Source organism: Callionymus lyra, chromosome 19 (genome assembly GCF_982586985.1).
Source record: "Callionymus lyra chromosome 19, fCalLyr1.hap1.1, whole genome shotgun sequence".
Taxonomy (NCBI): domain Eukaryota; kingdom Metazoa; phylum Chordata; class Actinopteri; order Syngnathiformes; family Callionymidae; genus Callionymus; species Callionymus lyra.
The window spans coordinates 10,091,871-10,110,928 of NC_141836.1; the positions used below are offsets into that span (position 1 = coordinate 10,091,871).

General features: G+C 37.0%; 2 protein-coding genes across 3 annotated transcripts; one reads left to right on the forward strand and one right to left on the reverse strand.

Moving 5' to 3' along the window:
* Window positions 1–798: 798 nt before the first annotated feature.
* rprd1b (regulation of nuclear pre-mRNA domain containing 1B) lies at window positions 799–6,878 on the reverse strand. Of its 2 annotated transcripts, none has more exons than XM_087781931.1 (7): window positions 6,202–6,878; window positions 5,147–5,276; window positions 3,914–4,047; window positions 3,714–3,835; window positions 3,443–3,569; window positions 2,249–2,424; window positions 799–2,186 (listed from the first exon to the last, which is right to left on the reverse strand). In XM_087781931.1, exons 1-7 carry the CDS (start codon window positions 6,350–6,352, stop codon window positions 2,037–2,039), a joined length of 990 nt encoding a protein of 329 aa, XP_087638057.1. In that variant the 5' UTR covers window positions 6,353–6,878; the 3' UTR covers window positions 799–2,036. The 2 variants fall into 2 exon arrangements, with proteins under 2 accessions (XP_087638057.1, XP_087638056.1); XM_087781930.1 differs by having other exon boundaries at window positions 3,714–3,838.
* A 1,280-nt stretch (window positions 6,879–8,158) lies between these two features.
* Window positions 8,159–18,396, forward strand: tas1r1 (taste receptor, type 1, member 1). Its single transcript, XM_087781536.1, has 6 exons — window positions 8,159–8,277; window positions 9,601–9,910; window positions 10,747–11,496; window positions 11,556–11,771; window positions 17,044–17,164; window positions 17,471–18,396. Exons 1-6 carry the CDS (start codon window positions 8,159–8,161, stop codon window positions 18,394–18,396), a joined length of 2,442 nt encoding a protein of 813 aa, XP_087637662.1.
* Window positions 18,397–19,058: the final 662 nt, after the last annotated feature.

The following is a 19,058-nucleotide window of genomic DNA, read 5'->3' on the forward strand; positions in this document are numbered from 1 at the left end:
CTCCACTAGACCACGACCAACTATTAACAGGACTTGTGCTTAGGTTGCATTTACATTGAGATTTAAAGGCCAAAAAACAAGAGAAATGTCATCAAGTTAGTCAATGCAGGAATTGAACCAATCTCATTCTCATGTTTCAATATACATTTATATTTGATCATTATTTTTCAACCAATTAACAATTTGGCCATTTCCCTTCTATTCTTCATGTATGTTCACACTTGGAAATCGAGGTTTCCTTTAGATTGTGCACTGGATCAATGCACAGACAAGGGATGGTCCAGGCGGTGGGTGTAGGTCAGAGGTCAACCTTTAACAAACGCATGCCAAGAGGCATCAGGAAGTGGAGACGAACGAAACACAAATGGGATAAAAGTTCAGAGCCTGTCCTGTGAGAGGGTTCATGTGGTCTTCAGGTGCTATACTAAACTTATTTTATTGACAAAATCAGTATGTTTTTAATCAGTAAGTTAGTGGGGGTGGGAATTGAACCCATGCCTGAGCCGGCTAAAGAGGTTCTGTGGTACTTGCTCTACCTACCACACCACAGAAGATCCACATTTGACCCTTGCTCCCGGGACACATTTATAATAAAGAGCAAAAAGTGAACAAAAAACCCATCAATAATCTTTCCCTGTATATACGAACAGGGTTCTTTGTACATCTTTATTGTTTACTTTGTATGCAAGTCTACTTTAGCAGCAGCAGTCGTCCTGAAGACCGCAAAAAATCCAAAGACACGAACCGATTGAGTCTGTGTCCACTTGAGTCTTTCTAATAACGGAGTACGACTCTAGCGATGGTTCAAAACGCTTTCACTTTATTGGGATCAACTTTCTTTACACAAAAGTACAGCCGCTCCTGCTCAGACGACGCTCAGCTCAACACGAACGACGGTTTATGAAACTACGGACTACAGTGAAGGTACTGAATGATGAGGACGCCCTCTGGCGCACAGTGTCGGTACTGAACCGCGGTGTCCTTCAGGGCTTCACGTTTGTTGGCCTCAAGCAACAACAGAAGCTCCTGAAAATGTAACAAAACATCCTTTGGTTTAATAAAACAGTGTGTGTGCGTCTTAGTTACACTTTTACATCCATGTGACCAAATATTAGTACTGAACGGCTGTTTAAGGGAACATTTCTCAATCCTTAGAAGTGTTTTCCAAAAATCCTCTTCAGAAGACGTGAAGTTGGACAAGACATTTTTTTTTGGGGCGTCGACCGAATCTTCCCACGGAAACCAAGGGTGGAGAAATAAATGTGCTAAATTACTGTAAAATATGAACAAATATTTTTTTTAAAAAAGGGAATCAACAACGAGAAACATTCTGCTGCTCAAGGCCACACATCAAACTACCAGCAAATGAGATGATTGTGGCAAAGATATCTGGAGGAACCACAGGCAGGAATATGTTCCACGAGTTAGTTCTGTCGCTCGTGGAGGTCGGTAACAATAAAGGTTTTGTGTGAATTCAAAAACGTTTTTTTCTCCTTTAATCCCCTTTTGAAGTTGACCATTCCAAACACGGACACACAAGTAAAAAAAGCGGGCGGTTTATTGTCGTCATGTGATCCACTCTGGCTCCGACAAACAGGGTGGTTGTTGGTTTCTAACGCGGAGAAGGATGGCCTCTAATACTGGAGCTCTAAACTAATGATGGAACGTCGCGTCGACACCCCGACAGACCCCACTAATCCAAACAGGTCAGATAGAATGAAAACTGGCGTCTCGTGACCCGACCCCGGCGCCGCCCCCCTCCGTCCACGTCCGCCATTTAAAAAACTAAAAGCAACAAAACAAACTACTTCCGAGCAGCGGCTGCGCGAGAGAATCCAGGTCGGCAGAGAGAGACTGTTCATCAAACCTCATTTCCTTCTTCGCTCCTGCAGGTCGGGGGGGTTGGCTACTCCGCAGGTCAGAGGTCGGACCACGCGTGCCCCCCCCCGTGCTGGGACTGTTATGACTCGCTCCCGTGGGGTGGGATCAGGACGAGGACGGGGCACGTGGGTAGTTTGTTTTTTTAACGGACCGCCTCAGTCGGTGGAGAAGAGGTCTCCGGCCGAGGGGAGCGGGGCCAGACCTCCGGTCACGTTGGGGAGCAGGGACAGGTCCGGGAGACTCTGGATGTGGGACTTGAGCTCCTTCCTCACTTGAGTCACTCGAGCCAGTTTCTGCTTGTAATCCTGCAGAGGATCGAGAGCGTGAGTCACGGGTCGACACGAGTCAGAACCAGGTCCTTCCTCACCTCCAGCTTCTTCTCCCTCTTCACCAGCTCGTCCTTCTGGCTGTTGATGTAGTCCGTCAGCATGCGGGCCAGCTGCCTGCGGTCCTCCAGCTCCGCCGCCAGCCGACCGTTGTACTCGGCGAGCAGCAGACACGCCTCGTCCACCGTCTTGGACAGTTTGTCTGCAGCTTCCTTGTCTGTGAGAACCAGAGACTCATGTCAAGAAAACACTTTTTTAAACAAAACCTCATGAATAGAAATAAAGACAAAAGACCAGGTTTACTTGGAGAACATGGAAATATAACATCAGAATATTTAACGACTATATTTAACATTTCAATTGTTGAAACTTTACATTTCTGTATTGAAATTATTTTTAAGCTTCAAGTTTCAATATTGTCTGAATAATTGTATTTAATTATTTCTATATATAAAAGGTTAGTCTTTTTCAATCATTTTAAATTCAACTTACCCGACAATAACATAAGTATTTAAAAATAATAAAATCATTGAAAATGACAATTTCTTATTTAATTATTGAGAAGAAAATAAAAAATAAATAGAGAATAATATTCTCTCCTTCAAATTAAACGTTCCAATTATTGACATTTTTGTATTTAAATCTTTTATTATGTTTTTCCTTTGGAAATTAAACTTGAAAAATAAATCCTAAATTAATCATTTATTTTTAAATAGAGTTTTTTAATTCTAACTCCAATTGAATTCTATATATTTTCTAATTGTAGCCTTTGAAGTTCAATATCAATATGTTGGTATAAAGTCACCAGACGATAACATTGTTTTGAAATCAGTCGTGATTCATCGACCAGTGATTCTATGACGTCACATGATCTTCAGCGCGTCGCACGATTGGCTGAAAGTTCAAATTAAGTACATCAGCCTTTTGCTGCGTCTGGTGGATCAATTATACCAACATATTTATATTGAATTTAAAAGACTACAAATTAAAAAAATGATTTGAGTTTGAATTAACATATCGGAAAATATCTTTTTTTTTTTTATTCAATTTTATTTAAAATTTTTATTTAAAAAAAAACTTTCAATATAGAAATAATTGAATTACATTATGTAAACAATTAAACCCTTAAAAAACAATTAAATACAAAAAATGTAAACATTTAAAATGTAACTCAACCATTGAATATTCTGAAGGCACTGGTGAGAAAGATGACACATGTATGTCTGGAAGCTCACCTGTGATTTTCTCCAACAGTGAAACGTCCTGAACTTCCTGTGGCAACGACGCGATCTTCTGACGAACGGCTGCGTCTCCTGAGGCTGCGTTCTCCAGGTCCTGCAGGGCTTTGACCAGCTCCTCCGTCTGAGAGCGACAAGGAACGTGTGAGGATTTTCTTTTTATCAATAACAGTGTTTTGTCACGAGGTCCAGTGTTGAAGATAATAAGCCGAGATCATGGATGTTCCATAGAAACATAACAAAGGCTCCTATAGTGATGGACTCTCACCAACTGGGACGAGGACATGGGGTCTGTGTTACGAGGAGACATTTGGCTTCTGTAGTCATCGTCCTCTTCGTCATCCTCCTCGTGGATCTTCTGGTAGCTTCGTTTCACTGGTTTCCTGACTTCTTCTGTTGAGTTAGAAACTCCCTCAATAAGTAAACATTGAAAAGGTTCATTCATTCATTCATCATTCATTCCTTCACCTGAAGGTCTGGGACTGTTGCTGTCCTCTATGGCCAGTTTGAGCTGCTGAATGAAGTCGGCTCTGTAGAGCGCTCTCTCCTTCCAGATGTTCAGCAAACGGTCCATGTGCTTTTTACAACCATCGCCGCCTTCACTGCGAGGAGTCGGTTCGAGAGACGTCAAGATCAAAGCGCAACAAAGTATGTAGAAACTTGTTAAGTTGACAAAGATGCAGCTTTAGAAAGAAAGCATGAACTGATCGTGGAAAGCAGATGTTGTTCATCAAAGCATATACAGATTTTAGAACTGAAACGATATAGTGAGACGTCAAACTATAAGCAAAAGCAGAATTTCTCTTAAAGTTAATAATTTAGTCAATGAAAACAGTGGCGCGATGATGGCTAAAAATATAATAAATTATTTGATCAATATGGTAATTATGATGATCATATAATTTCCTGATGTGAAGAAAAACATCGTTTATATTTACTGTGTTACCTTGACAAAGAACATGTGTAAATAGTTAAATGACATGATTTATGTTTAATGTCTCAATGTTGCTCGACTGGACTGAACAAATTCCGAACAACTATTAGTGCATAATTCTATTGTATCATTCGTTCAAATAATTCAGCCAAGAATTAATTCAACAAACATTCAAGTATTTGGTTTCTTCCACCTGTTCAAATGTTTTTATTCATCTCTCTGCAGCTATTCAATCTAAAAATAAATACTATTTGTTTGATTAAAGTTAAAAATAAGTTTTTATTACAGCTAAAAAAAAAATTATTAAATTGATTAAGGTGATTATTTATTTGCAGTTGAAAATGATTAAAAGATTGTAAGTGTATGAATCACTTTTCACTTTTTTTTGTACAAAAATTAAAGTATATAAAACTTTATTGAAATTGATGCAAACAACAACAGGAGGAAAATAAAACAGAATATATACTGAACACTAACAGAACAAAGTTGGAATTACAGAAAGTAACTCAATGGAAACAATTGCAGGAGATAGAAAAGCATATGATACTGAGTTCATGTGAAGCCATTGTCAGTCATCACTGAGCAATTTAATATATGTGACATTATCATGCAATTTCTATATATTTATGAAATCATGTTGGATTATAATTATTAAGTGTTTACAGTATTTAGTAGAAATATGCATTTGGACAAAAGAATATTAAGTAGCTTAGAAAGTAATCGTTTGATTTTGGGTTGAAAAAAAGTGGTAGAAACAGAAAACCTACCTCGCCACGTGAGAGCAGGCGTCAACGAGGACGGACTCAAAGTCTCTGGTGAACTCTGGTCCTTTCTTTTTGCTGTTTTGGATGACATCGTTTGCCAGGTAGAGGAACGTCAACTTCCGTCCACTTTTTGCTAGAAGAAACAAGGTCAGTTGGGTTTATTAAAAAAATTATAAAAAGTTATTCTGAAATGTTATGCAGGAATGAATTATTATAGATGGCTAAGAGTCACAAACACAACTTCTATAGTCGAGCGGAAGCATCTGATCTTAACACAAGGAAGAATTATTCTGAAAAAAGTAAATATTCATTGGAATCTCTATAATAATATAAATTAAACATTTATCCGTTAGTTGCCAAATCATTTTTAAATTGACAGATTCTTATCGTTGTTTTTTGGACCCAGTTTGCCGACATTTTCCGTCACTTCTTACGCCAATTGCATGAATTAAAATAAAGAAAAAACACTAACTGTGCTTTATGTTTCCATTACTGTATATTTAAGCAAACTGTAGCACGTTTGTTCACGATATTCATTAGTTTTTTATATTTATATTTTGGGAAAGAAATTTCAAACTGTAATTGACACACACACATACACACACAGTGAAGCCCAATATTTGGTTTAGTGACCTTTCCAATGAGACCAACCTTCAAAATGCCCTCTTAAAATTCAGATAAATATTAAGCAAGTTATGACACAAGTCGTATTTGACAAAAAGGTCACAGCATAAATGTTGACCTCTATTGACTTGAGAAGGTTGACCAGAAATCAGTTCATTTTCATGTGTTCATAATCCATAACGCTCTTAATAACAAGCAATCCATGTTCAAAATTAGACACAAATGCCTACAACAAGCTGTGATAGATTATTAAAAAGTACATGAAAAAATAGATAGACATAAAAAAAACAATGCCCAAGAGTGTCAATTAATATTTATCTCTTAATATGTTCAATAACCTTGTTTTTCAGTTCCATTATGACACCATGTGTACATGTCTGGAGCTGTGAACGATCTAAAACCATTGAAACGAGACTAGAAAACATGGGTCTCACCTTTCTTCAGCTCTCTGTGCCAGACCTTGACGATGAGCGCCGAGTGTTTGCGATGGTGGATGATCCACAGGGACAAGGTCTGGACGCTCTGCTGGGAGCTGCTGAGCTCGGAAAGCTTCTTCTCCAGGGCGGACTCCGAGAAGGACGACATGTCCCTTTAGTGTTCCTCCTCCCCGTGCGACTGGACCGACCAGGACCTGCTCTGAAGCGACCGAGCTCCGGGGCTAGTTGACGGGAACCCGCTCACACATCAACACTGGTTTTAGTGTCGCTAACTTGCAGCTCCGACCACGAAGTTCCGAACTCCGTCCTGCGACACACTTTAGTAAATATCGCAGGATATTTCCACTCGTAATAAATAACTTTTTACCAACAGTTGAAATGCTGAGCGCGCGACAGCGTTTATCTGCGAGCGTTCCCTCACTTTATCAAGTGTTTGTTTACAGCTAATGCTATCGTTAGCAAACGGTGCTAAGCAGCTAGCTTAAGATGATATGCGAGACAAAATCTCCCCCCCTGTACGTTTCGTGCACGGCTGGCGATAAATAAAACACGAAACGAATGCACAGCTAGTTGAAAAACGCAAAAAAAACCCGCACAAACCTAGTCGGTTTCCTCTACTATGGAGGAAGATTGTGTTAAAAAAAAAAAATGGCAGCTGCACTTTCACCTCACCGTGTGTGGCGCACAGTGATGACGTATGAACCATTAAGATCGGCGTGTTTTCGTGACTTTTATTAAATTCGTATTACAATTTAAAAATAACTTTTGATGGATTTAGCTTGTATAAAAACAACTTAAAGAAAAGAAAAACGTAAATTAATAAATTCCTAAATTAACTATTACATCGCACGAACGTTTCTTGTGTCTTAGACATTTAACTTTTTCTTTTTTATTCACAAGCATTATGATGGTTGAGATTTTGAATGTGTTTAAATAAATCACATTAACATTTAAGGGCCATTAAGAAGACAACGTACATTTCCTCCAAACAAATCCTCCTTAAGTTTTACATACACATTTGCGTCTGTGGTGGGAAAAAAAAAAAATGCACACAATCCCTGTCAAAACAAAGAGTAAGGGGGTCTGGACACGGCTGAGAGGCAAATACTTCTTTGCTGCAACAGGACGTTTTGAAAATCAACTATCCTCGAATATCACCCAAGATGCAAATCTCTTAACCAAGCGTCAAGCTTGGATGTACATGCAGTCAAATAAAATAGATGCCAGGAACTATTGTGGGAATAAACAATCAATTGAAGTCGTTTTCTGTGTTTTTCTTGAGTAAACACACATACATTTCTTTATATTGCCATTTCTAACGGATTCATTCTATTATATCTATTAAACTCATCCATACATTTCACCAGCCACCCTAAAAGGACGGTTTTAAATAATCTTAATCCTGCCTTTTATATTAATTTACTGAAGAATCTTGGGTGAATAAAACTTCAAACCTTCCCTTGACTAAACATGTCAGCTGGCAACGTCACACCTGTGGTCTTGGGTCATTAAACATCTGGTTAAAATGTGTTTTAAAGTCAATTTATTTCATTAAAAATATTGAAAATGTCCCTTACAAATTCACATACAAACATGTCACACCGACGAGACGAAGAATGTTGATAATATTATTTTTAGCAATTTTGACAGAATCTTCTGACAAATGAGTGGTGAAGCCACAAACGTCTGCTTCGGCTGATTGATGGAAAAACATCGGTCTCACCGGATTTCGTGGACGGCCAGTCAAATTGACAGAACCAGAAATTATTCACGTTAAAAACGGCGACACCGACATAAACAAATCAGTGCAAATGAGCCGTTCCTCCTTATAAGTCCCCCCTCCTCCCACTGCAACAACCAGCCTAATGTTCTTCGGCCATCGTCCAGGTAAATGGATGCTGCTGTGCTTCTTTTCCTTGTGGGTCTGAAGGTTGTTTCGGGGGATCAGGACCAAATGTCTACTGACCCGGGTCAGCTGCAGCTGCTCGGAGACTACACTATCGTGGGACTGTTTTCACTTCACTACACAGATGGAGCGAGGGACGGCCGTCCAGCCATGGGTCCCTGCAGCGAGTGAGTTTACATCTCTTCATTAAATTGAATCCAAACACAACCTTTGTACAAATATTTGTGGAACAGAATGACACCCAATTGAGCTATGAAAAAAGTTATTGTACCAGGAATAAATGGGCTGAGTTTGAAAAAAAACAATAACTAGAATGTTTGTGATATATTTGAACACAATAAACATGTAAAATGGACTGACTGAAGGACATATTATTCATCCATCAATTCATTTTCTACCGCTTATTCCCTTATTAAGTATAGTAAGTAAGTAAGTAATTTTTATTTGTACAGACCAGGGTCACAAAGCGCTTAAACAATCAAAACAATATTCAATAAAGTATATACTTTAAAGGGCAAGATAAAACTGATAACACAACAGGAGTTCCAGAAAATCAAGGAAAAGCCTGAACAAATAAAAACGTCTTAAGATGTTTCTTAAAGGAGTCAGTAGATCCATCAAGCGCAAAGAGAGAGGAAGATCGTTCCAAAGCTTAGGAGCAACAGTCTGGAAGGATTTCTCTCCTCTGGTCCTGAACCGTGTTCAGGAACCATCAGTAGATTCTGATCCACAGACCTCAGAGCCCGAGCTGGGTTGTAAGGCTGGATCAGATCACTGATGTAAGGAGGAGTCTGACCATGAATAGATCTGAAAGTAAGAACCAGAATTTTAAAGTTGATCCTGAAAGAAACTGGAAGCCAGTGAAGAGTTTTAAGGATCGGAGAAATGCAAGTTCTTCTAGTGGAGCGGGTAAAATTGACTGACTGAAGGACAGATATTATTCATCCATCAATCCATTTTCTACCGCTTATTCCCTTATTAGGTCAAGGACTATGTATATGTTTTTAAAGCATTTTATTTCATTTGTTCGGTGTAGAATTTGCTGCATTTTTGTACATTTATAAAATGTATTGTCCAATAATCTGGTTCGCTCTAGAAAAATTGAATCGATCATTTATTAATACTTATAATTCTTCCACTTTTCGTTTTGATCAAGACTTTGTTTGAATTTAATTTGTTTGTGATTAAATCGTATCCTTCTGCAAACATGTATAAAAAGGTTTATTTTGTATTCATACAAATGTTTCTAGCGTCTTCAGACTCCAATTCCCATTTTAAAATTTGTTTTGGCACAAAAATTACAATCGTTGTACAACGTTGTTCCTATACTTGTAAATCTATAAACAAACTGTTTAAAAGTTGGTTAAAACTCAGCTCATCTAACGCTCATCAGTGACTGCAGTGTCTCCAGAGCACCACTGGGGGGCGGTGTCAGCTCGTTAATATTGAATTAAAATTAATTAACTAATCCCTGTTTAATGTGTTTGAAGTGGCAAGGTAAACGAACATGGCTTCCACCTGCTGCAGTCGATGAGGTTTGCCGTGGAAGAAATCAACAACAGCAGCGGACCACAGGCTCTGTTGCCAGGAGTCACACTAGGATACGAGCTCTACGACACCTGCACCAAGTCAGCCAGTGTCCTCGCCACACTGGAAATACTGGAGGAGCAGTTTCACGACATGTCTGGTTCTGGGATAGACGAGGACCGGAACCAGACATCAGTGGCTGTGATCGGGCCGGACAGCAGCAGCAAGTCTTTCACACCGGCTGCTTTACTGGGAGCATATCTCGTCCCACAAGTACGTAGTTGCTGATGAATATCTCTTAAGTTATTGAACACACATCAAGATAAATATTAAAAGTTCTGTATCCATTTTTTTTAATGTAAAATATTTAAAAAATATTGTAAAAGGAAATTAAGTGTAAAGATATCCTGGGAGATTAAATAAAAAGTGTTTAAGAAAATCAATGTAAAATAATTGTGTGTAATAAATCAAATGTGGGACAAAATTCAATGTCAAAAAACATTATTTGTAAAAGTCTCGACAAATAACATTAATGTAAAAGGTAAAAAGCATTAAAAAGAAAGATATTTAGTTAAATAAATTAAATGTGTAAAAGAAGATGTTTGTAAAGGAATATTCATTGTAAACGATTCAGTGTAAAAAAAAAATGTTTTGTTGAGAATAAATAAAATGTGTAAAAATATCTATGTTATATAATATTCAGTGAAAACAATTAAATGTAGTACACTATTGAAAATAATGAATTGTAAAAATATCCTTGGTGTCAAATAAATCATTGTCAATTCCTACAAATAACATTTAATGTAAAAACTTCCATTATACAGAAATTCAGTTTAATAAATGAAATGTGTTAAGAAACTAGATGTAAAGACATTCTGGATAATAAATTAAACGGCTAAAATAAAATAACATTCAGTGTAAAAATCACTAAAATATGATGTGCAATGTAAAAAAAAAAATTGTTAATAAAAACGACCTAAAATATTCTGTGTACTAAATTAAATGTGTAAAAAAGAAAATTGTATATTCAGTGTTAGAAACATTAATTTCCTGCTTGAATGATAAAACTCTATCAGAAGGTAAAAACATTCCATCTCTACTCTTCATAGATATCCTATCAAGCGTCAAATGAAATGTTGAGCAACAAGGCCCTCTATCCAAGCTTTTTCCGAACCATTCCCAGCGACAAGAACCAGGTGGAAGCCATGATTCAGCTTCTGGTCCGGTTCAACTGGACCTGGATCGCTCTCCTGGGCAGCGACAACTCGTACGGCCTGACGGGGATGCAGAGTCTGTACGAGCGAGCGCAGGTGTACGGCATCTGTGTCGCCTTTCGAGGCGTCATTCCCGCGTACGCACCCGATGCCGCCCCGGTCATGAGGAACCTGGTGGACGGCATCCTGAGGAGCAAAGTCAACACCATCGTGGTCTTCTCCAGCAAGTCCAAACTCAGCGGCCTCATGCCGTTTGTTTTGGAACGGAACGTGACCGACAAAGTGTGGATCGGGACGGAGGACTGGTCGGTGTCCAGCGTGATATCGAGCATTCCTGGCGTCCAGAGCATCGGAACGGTGCTCGGCGTTTCCATCAAGTACGCCTCTCTGGACGGTTTCTACCAGTACGAGCAGAAACTGGCGTCAGCTTCAGGGCAGCACGAGGAAAGGAAGGTCGATGAAAACGGTTGTCTTCAGAGCGTAGACTTGTGGAGCCTCAGCAGACAGAACTTCTCTTTAGAGAAATACGACATCACCTCTGCCTTCAACGTGTACAAAGCCGTGTACGCCGTCGCACACGCCTTGCATCGAACACTGGACTGTGACTCTGGACGGTGTCGGGTCAGACGAGTCCATCCATGGCAGGTGAGAGTTCCTCTGTTCTTCACCGACACAACATCATCTGCGACTCCTCTGTGTTCCAGCTGCTGTCCTCGCTGAAGCAGGTCCGGTTCTCTCTGAACAACGCCTCGGTCTACTTTGACTCCAACGGGGATCCTCCCACAGGATATGACATCATCACCTGGATATGGACGGGCAATGACTGGTCGTACAGACTGGTCGGGTCCTTCAGTCTAGATCCGATCACGCTCTTATTAGACGAAGATCTAATCGAGTGGCACACGTCGTCCTCAGAAACGGTAAGATATGATGATGATGATGACCACCTTTCTGATATTTGGTAGCAGTAACAGGATGATGGAAAGCGTTTTTTTTGGTGCAAAACTATCTATAAAAAAACATTTAAACGATTGTTGAACTCATTTAATTTCTTTACAAATCCCTAGTCATCAACGCAACCCCTTTTTATCATTTCTCATTGCAGTATGGCTTTATTTTTAATCTTGTCTTAACAAGAAGGAGCGGTCTCGGCGTTAATACAAAACTCTGCAGCGAGAATTCTGACCGCTCTAGTAGAAAAACTCACATTTCCCCGATCCTTCGGAAAACTTCACTGGCTGCCAGTTTCTTTCAGGATATTTTTTAAAATTCTTGTTCTTACTTTCGGATTTATTCATGGTCAGGAAAAAGTCGCTTTACAAATTACCTTTACTTTGCTTAAAAATATATCATCTCTTTTTAATTAGTTACGTGGTTCATAATTATTTTGGTAAAATAAAATATATAATGAATACAATTCAAAATCAATGAGGCTGCAAAAAGTTCAGTCAAGATCAAATCATGCTCTTAGTAAACAGATGGAAGATCTTATATATTTAGCAAAATTCATCCTCAAAAACTGTAAAATACACTAATAATAACCACCTTCCCAATATTTTGAAAAGTAGTTTTCGGGTCCAAAAGTTCAACTTTTTGCTTTAGGTCATTCAACTTTCTGTCAAATCCTGAGACGTCAACTTCATTTCATATTTGTAGTTGCAACACTGGACAATTTGTCACGTGGTTCCTAATAATGTTTGTGTAATTCATGTTTTATTGTTGAAATGTAATTTAAAATATAATTTGGTTGTCGTCTGTCTGTCTCTCAATAAAATATATCACCGAGGAATAAATTAAACCTTTACCAACGACAAAACAAAATAGTCAAACTCAACTTTCGCTGCAACTTCCCTCGAGCTGTAGTACTACAAGTTCGCCACTGGATGTCAGCGTCGTCTGCTATATCTCCTTGACAAGCAAGAAACGGGCATACTGCAAAAAAAACAAATACTTTTCTAGATTTGAAGAGACACTTGACGAGACCAGAGTCTGCAGACGTGTGTGAGACTGTTGGAAGAAAAGCGGTGGAACTATTTTCTGCTGATCTGTTATAATTTCCCGTTTATTATTTTGTTTTCTTGCAAAATAATTAAATTACGGTTGTTTAAATAATACTGAGGTACCGACTTATGATGTTATTTTTGCTTAAAAGCTGTTTGCGCAATATGTATTTTATTATAAAAAATAAACCTTAATAGTTGACAATGATCTGACTTTACTTTCATGTTGAGCAGGTTTTGAAGTATTAATAAAAGTTTCTTTTTTTTTTTACTGTAGAAATATTGATTTACTGTAATTTTAGTACAGTGGATTGATGTCACTGTTATTCAAGCACAATAGATTTTAATTCTTATTGAAAAAATAATTAATAGTTGACAAAGATCTGACTTTATTTTAATGTTCAGCAGCTTTTGAAGTATTAATAAACCAAGTTTCATTTCTTTTTACTGTAGAAATATTGATTTATTGTCAATTTATTACAGTGTATTGATGTAACTTATTCAAGCACAATCCATTTTAATTCTTATAAAAATAAATAACCTTAATAGTTGACAAAGATCTGACTTTACTTTCATGTTCAGCAGGTTTTGAAGTATAAGTGAACAAAGTTGCATGTATTTTTACTGTAGAAATATTGATTTATTGTCAATTTATTACAGTGTATTGATGTCACTGTTATTCAAGCACGATATATTTGTATTCTTATAAAAGAAAACCTTAACAGTTGACAGAGATCTGACTTTATTTTAATGTTCAGCAGGGTTTGAAGTATAAGTGAACAAAGTTTCATGTATTTTTACTGTAGAAATATTGATTTATTGTCAACTTAGTACAGTGTATTGATGTCACCGTTATTCAAGAACAATATATTTTTATTCTTATAAAAAAAACGTTAATAGTTGACAAAGATCTGACTTTATTTTAATGTTCAGCAGGTTTTGAAGTATAAGTGAACAAAGTTTCATGTATTTTTACTGTAGAAATATTGATTTATTGTCAATTTATTACAGTGTATTGATGTCACTGTTATTCAAGCACAATATATTTTAATTCTTATAAAAAAGAAACCTTAATAGTTGACAAAGATCTGACTTTACTTTCATGTTCAGCAGGGTTTGAAGTGTTAATAAACCAAGTTTCATTTATTTTTACTGTAGAAATATTGATTTATTGTCAATTTAGTACAGTGTATTATTTTCACAGTTATTCAAGCACAAACCTGCTGAACATGAAAGTAAAGTCAGATCTTTGTCAACTATTAAGGTTATTTATTTTTATAAGAATTAAAATAGATCAATTGTCAACTATTAAGGTTTTTTTTTTTTTACATCAATTTAAAATATTTTGTGCTTGAATAACAGTGACATTAATACACTGTACTAAAATGACAATAAATCAATATTTCTACAGTGAAAATACATGAAACTTTGTTTATTAATACTTTAAAACCTGCTGAACATGAAAGTAAAGTCAGATCTTTGTCAACTATTAAGGTTTTTTTATAAGAATAAAAATGTATTGTGCTTGAATAACAGTGAAAATAATACACTGTACTAAATTGACAATAAATCAATATTTCTACAGTAAAAATACATGGAACTTTGTTTATTAATACTTTAAAACCTGCTGAACATGAAAGTAAAGTCAGATCTTTGTCAACTATTAAGGTTTTTTTTATTAGAATAAAAATATATCGTGCTTGAATAACAGTGACATCAATACACTGTAATAAATTGACAATAAATCAATATTTCTACAGTAAAAATACATGAAACTTTGTTCACTTATACTTCAAAACCTGCTGAACATGAAAGTAAAGTCAGATCTTTGTCAACTATTAAGGTTTCTTTTTACATCAATTTAAAATATATTGTGCCTGAATAACAGTGACATTAATACACTGTACTAAAATGACAATAAATCAACATTTCTACAGTGAAAATACATGAAACTTTGTTTATTAATACTTAAAGATCTGACTTTACTTTCATGTTCAGCAGGTTTTAGTCAACTATTAAGGTTTTTTTATAAGAATAAAAATGTATTGTGCTTGAATAACAGTGAAAATAATACACTGTACTAAATTGACAATAAATCAATATTTCTACAGTAAAAATACATGAAACTTTGTTCACTTATACTTCAAACCCTGCTGAACATGAAAATAAAGTCAGATCTTTGTCAACTATTGACGTTTTTTTTTATAAGAATTAAAATGTATTGTGCTTGAATAACAGTGACATCATTACACTGTACTAAATTGACAATAAATCAATATTTCTACAGTAACAATACATGAACCTTTGTTCACTTATACTTCAAAACCTGCTGAACATGAAAGTAAAGTCAGATCTTTGTCAACTATTAAGTTGTTTTTTTTTTACATCAATTTAAAATATATTGTGCTTGAATAACAGTGACATCTATACACTGTACTAAAATGACAATAAATCAATATTTCTACAGTAAAAATAAATGAAACTTGGTTTATTAACACTTCAAACCCTGCTGAACATGAAAGTAAAGTCAGATCTTTGTCAACTATTAAGGTTTCTTTTTACATCAATTTAAAATATATTGTGCTTGAATAACAGTGACATTAATACACTGTACTAAAATGACAATAAATCAATATTTCTACAGTGAAAATACATGAAACTTTGTTTATTAATACTTTAAAACCTGCTGAACATGAAAGTAAAGTCAGATCTTTGTCAACTATTAAGGATTTTTTTTTATAAGAATAAAAATATATTGTGCTTGAATAACAGTGAAAATAATACACTGTACTAAATTGACAATAAATCAATATTTCTACAGTAAAAAATACATGAAACTTTGTTCACTTATACTTCAAACCCTGCTGAACATGAAAGTAAAGTCAGATCTTTGTCAACTATTAAGTTTCTTTTTTATAAGAATTAAAATATATCGTGCTTGAATAACAGTGAAAATAATACACTGTAGTAAATTGACCATAAATCAATATTTCTACAGTAAAAATACATGAAACTTTGTTCACTTATACTTCAAAACCTGCTGAACATGAAAGTAAAGTCAGATCTTTGTCAACTATTAAGGTTTATTTTTTATAATAAAATATAATAAAATATATAAGGTAAGGTAAGGTAAGGTAAAACTTTATTGATCCCTCAGGAGGTCTCCTTTGGGAAATTGTTTTTTACCAATAGCCAGCAATTTTTCATAAACAATAAAAAATAATACATAAAAAATAAAATAAGAAGAACATAAAGAGGAAGAACAAGATGACACATATAGTGCGAAAACCACTTTTTAAGCAAAAATAACATCATTAGTCAGTACTTCAGTATTATTTAAACAACTGTAATTTTATTATTTTGCAAGAAAACAAAATAATAAAAGGGAAATTATAACAGATCAGCAGAAAATAGTTCCACCGCTTTTCTTCCAACAGTCTCACACACGTCTGCAGACTCTGGTCTCATCACGCAAATGTCGCTTCAAATCTAGAACAGTGTCTCTGGAATCTATTGACAGAAAATGTACTTTAATGTCAACATATCAGAGGATTTTTGAGAATCTATCAGTGATAGTTTCGTAGATCCTTCTGCTCGTGACTTCTCTCTCACTACCGTAACACCTTCACAACAGCACAAGTGTTTTAAAGTTGTGACGATGGCAAAAGTGCTCCTTAAAAACTTTAAGATACACAAATGAAGACAGACTTCCTTGTATTTTGTAGCAGAATGCTGGCACCTTTTTTTTTGTTACAATTTTTTTTTTTTTTAATATAATAGTTTCTCTGTTGAGACATCCATGTAATCTTTCTTTTTATAATTCTCATTGCAATAGTTATCCTCTTGTTATTACGTGGTTCATAATGAATGTTTAAATATGATTTTTATGCATAAAAAAAAAGTTTTTAATAAATAAAATGAAAAAATGAACAAGGGTGCAACAAAAGAAAATGGAATTTAACACTTTTTAACACATCATTATGTTGATTTCAACTTAAAGTAATTTGTGTCCAAAAGTTAACCTTTTTGCCTCGAACATAATTGGCCAAATGTGACCTTTAAACAAACCCTTAAACATCAACTTAATATTTCAATGTCAATCTTTACATTCCATTTCACCTTATTTTATGAGATTATTTAAACTAAAAACCTTCAGTTGACGACGAGACTCTTCCTAACCTTCTGCTCGCAGGTGCCGGAGTCGCTCTGCTCGCCTCCGTGTCCGAGGGGCCACAGGAAGTTGTTGACGGGTCAGCACGCCTGCTGCTTCGACTGCCAGGCCTGTGAACCCGCAACCTTCCTCAACACAAGCGGTGAGCTGCAAATAAAACAGAACAGTTAATAACGTTTTTGTTCTTTTTAAACATCTATATATTCATGTTTACATTTGATAAAACAATACAAGCAATATATGCTTTAGTGTGGTATAATTAAAAGTATAAAATATCATGATTCATACCCAAAAAATAATACATTTAAAACAATAATAAACAAATTAAGTAAAAAGACAAGTGCATAAACTTTATTGCCAGTGTTGTAAACATAGGAAATGACAAATTAAAGTTTACAAAACATATTTCCGCACAGATCACATCTTATTTGATGTGTTTGGTCCACAGAGCCCACAAAATGTCAGAGGTGTCCCCCGGAGCAGTGGTCTCGTCGGAGCAGCGAGGGGTGTCTGGACAGAACCGTGCTCTTCCTGGCCTGGGACGCTCCTCTGTCCATAGCTCTGCTCTTCTTCTTGTCCTGCTGCGTCCTCCTGACCTCCAGCTGTGCCGCCGTCCTCTTCCTCAACCTGAACACGCCCGTGGCGAGGTCGGCGGGCGGCCGCACCTGCCTCTTGATGCTGGCGGCCCTGACCGCGGCCGCCATGAGCTCCCTGACCCACTTCGGGCGACCGTCGGCGCTGGCCTGCGTCATCAAGCAGCCGCTCTTCATCTTCAGCTTCACCGTGTGTCTGGCCTGCATCACCGTCCGAGCGCTTCAGGTCCTCTGCATCTTCAAACTGTCCTCCAGACTTCCTCCAGCGTACGACAAGTGGACTAAAAACCGAGGCCCGGAATTGACCATCCTGGTGGTGTCGGTCGCCATCTTGTTCGTGTCCGTCCTCCGTGTCGCCGTCGACCCCCCGCGGCCGTCCCGGGACCTCCTCTTCTACCATGACAGCATGGTGCTGGAGTGCAGCAACACGCTCTCCCCCGGGTCGGGCCTGGAACTGGGCTACGTGGCGCTGCTCAGCGTCCTCTGTTTCTTCTTCAGCTACATGGGCAAAGACCTTCCCGCCAACTACAACGAGGCCAAGTGCGTGACCTTCAGCCTGATGGTCTACATGATCTCCTGGATCAGCTTCTTCACGCTCTACTTCATCAGCAGGAGCCCGTTCACCATGGCCGCCTACGTGTTCGCCATCCTCTTCAGCGTGCTGGCCATGCTGGCCGGCTACTTCTTACCCAAGATGTACATCATCGTCCTGAGGCCGGAGATGAACACCACAGCGCACTTTCAGAACTGCATTCAGATGTACACCATGACTAAACAATGATGCCTTCATGCTCACTCACAACTGGAGGAAAACATTAAAACAATGTGTTTGATATACAACAAGTAACTTGCTTAACGTGTAACAACATAAAAATAATACAAACTAACTATAATCGTGCCAATGCAGTGTATTAAAAAAAATGTAAAGTTTAGTGTAAACAGGTACGTTTGACATTAATATATATATATTATCTTTGTGTTTCATTCATCTTTTTTATTATGTATTGATTCAACAAAGGCATGTGTTTCAGAACCTATACTATAAAATAAACATTCATAACATTCTTCCAAATAAGCAGAAAGTTGAAGAATCAAACATTATATTTAGTACATACCATATCTGCCTCTTGCGTTGCTTGTGAACAAGAAACATGTCAAGGCCCTGAACACAACTTCTTTATTTTTAGGTATTATTGAAGCGTTTTCTTTTCTTTTTTGCTCGTGAAAAGTGTGTCCAAAGTGCTGAATCTCAGCTTGTATCGCTATTCATTCTTCACTCTTTTCTTTTCTGTTCATTTATGTCTCTGTTGAAAGTTTGTTGTTTGTTAGCATCAGTAGCTTCATTGACTTCCTCGTCCACACCTGCGTGAGGGTCATCGGTCAATTACCGTAAATGCTGGTGTAGGGCGCCATGTTGTCGGTGGAATGCATTGACATTTAACT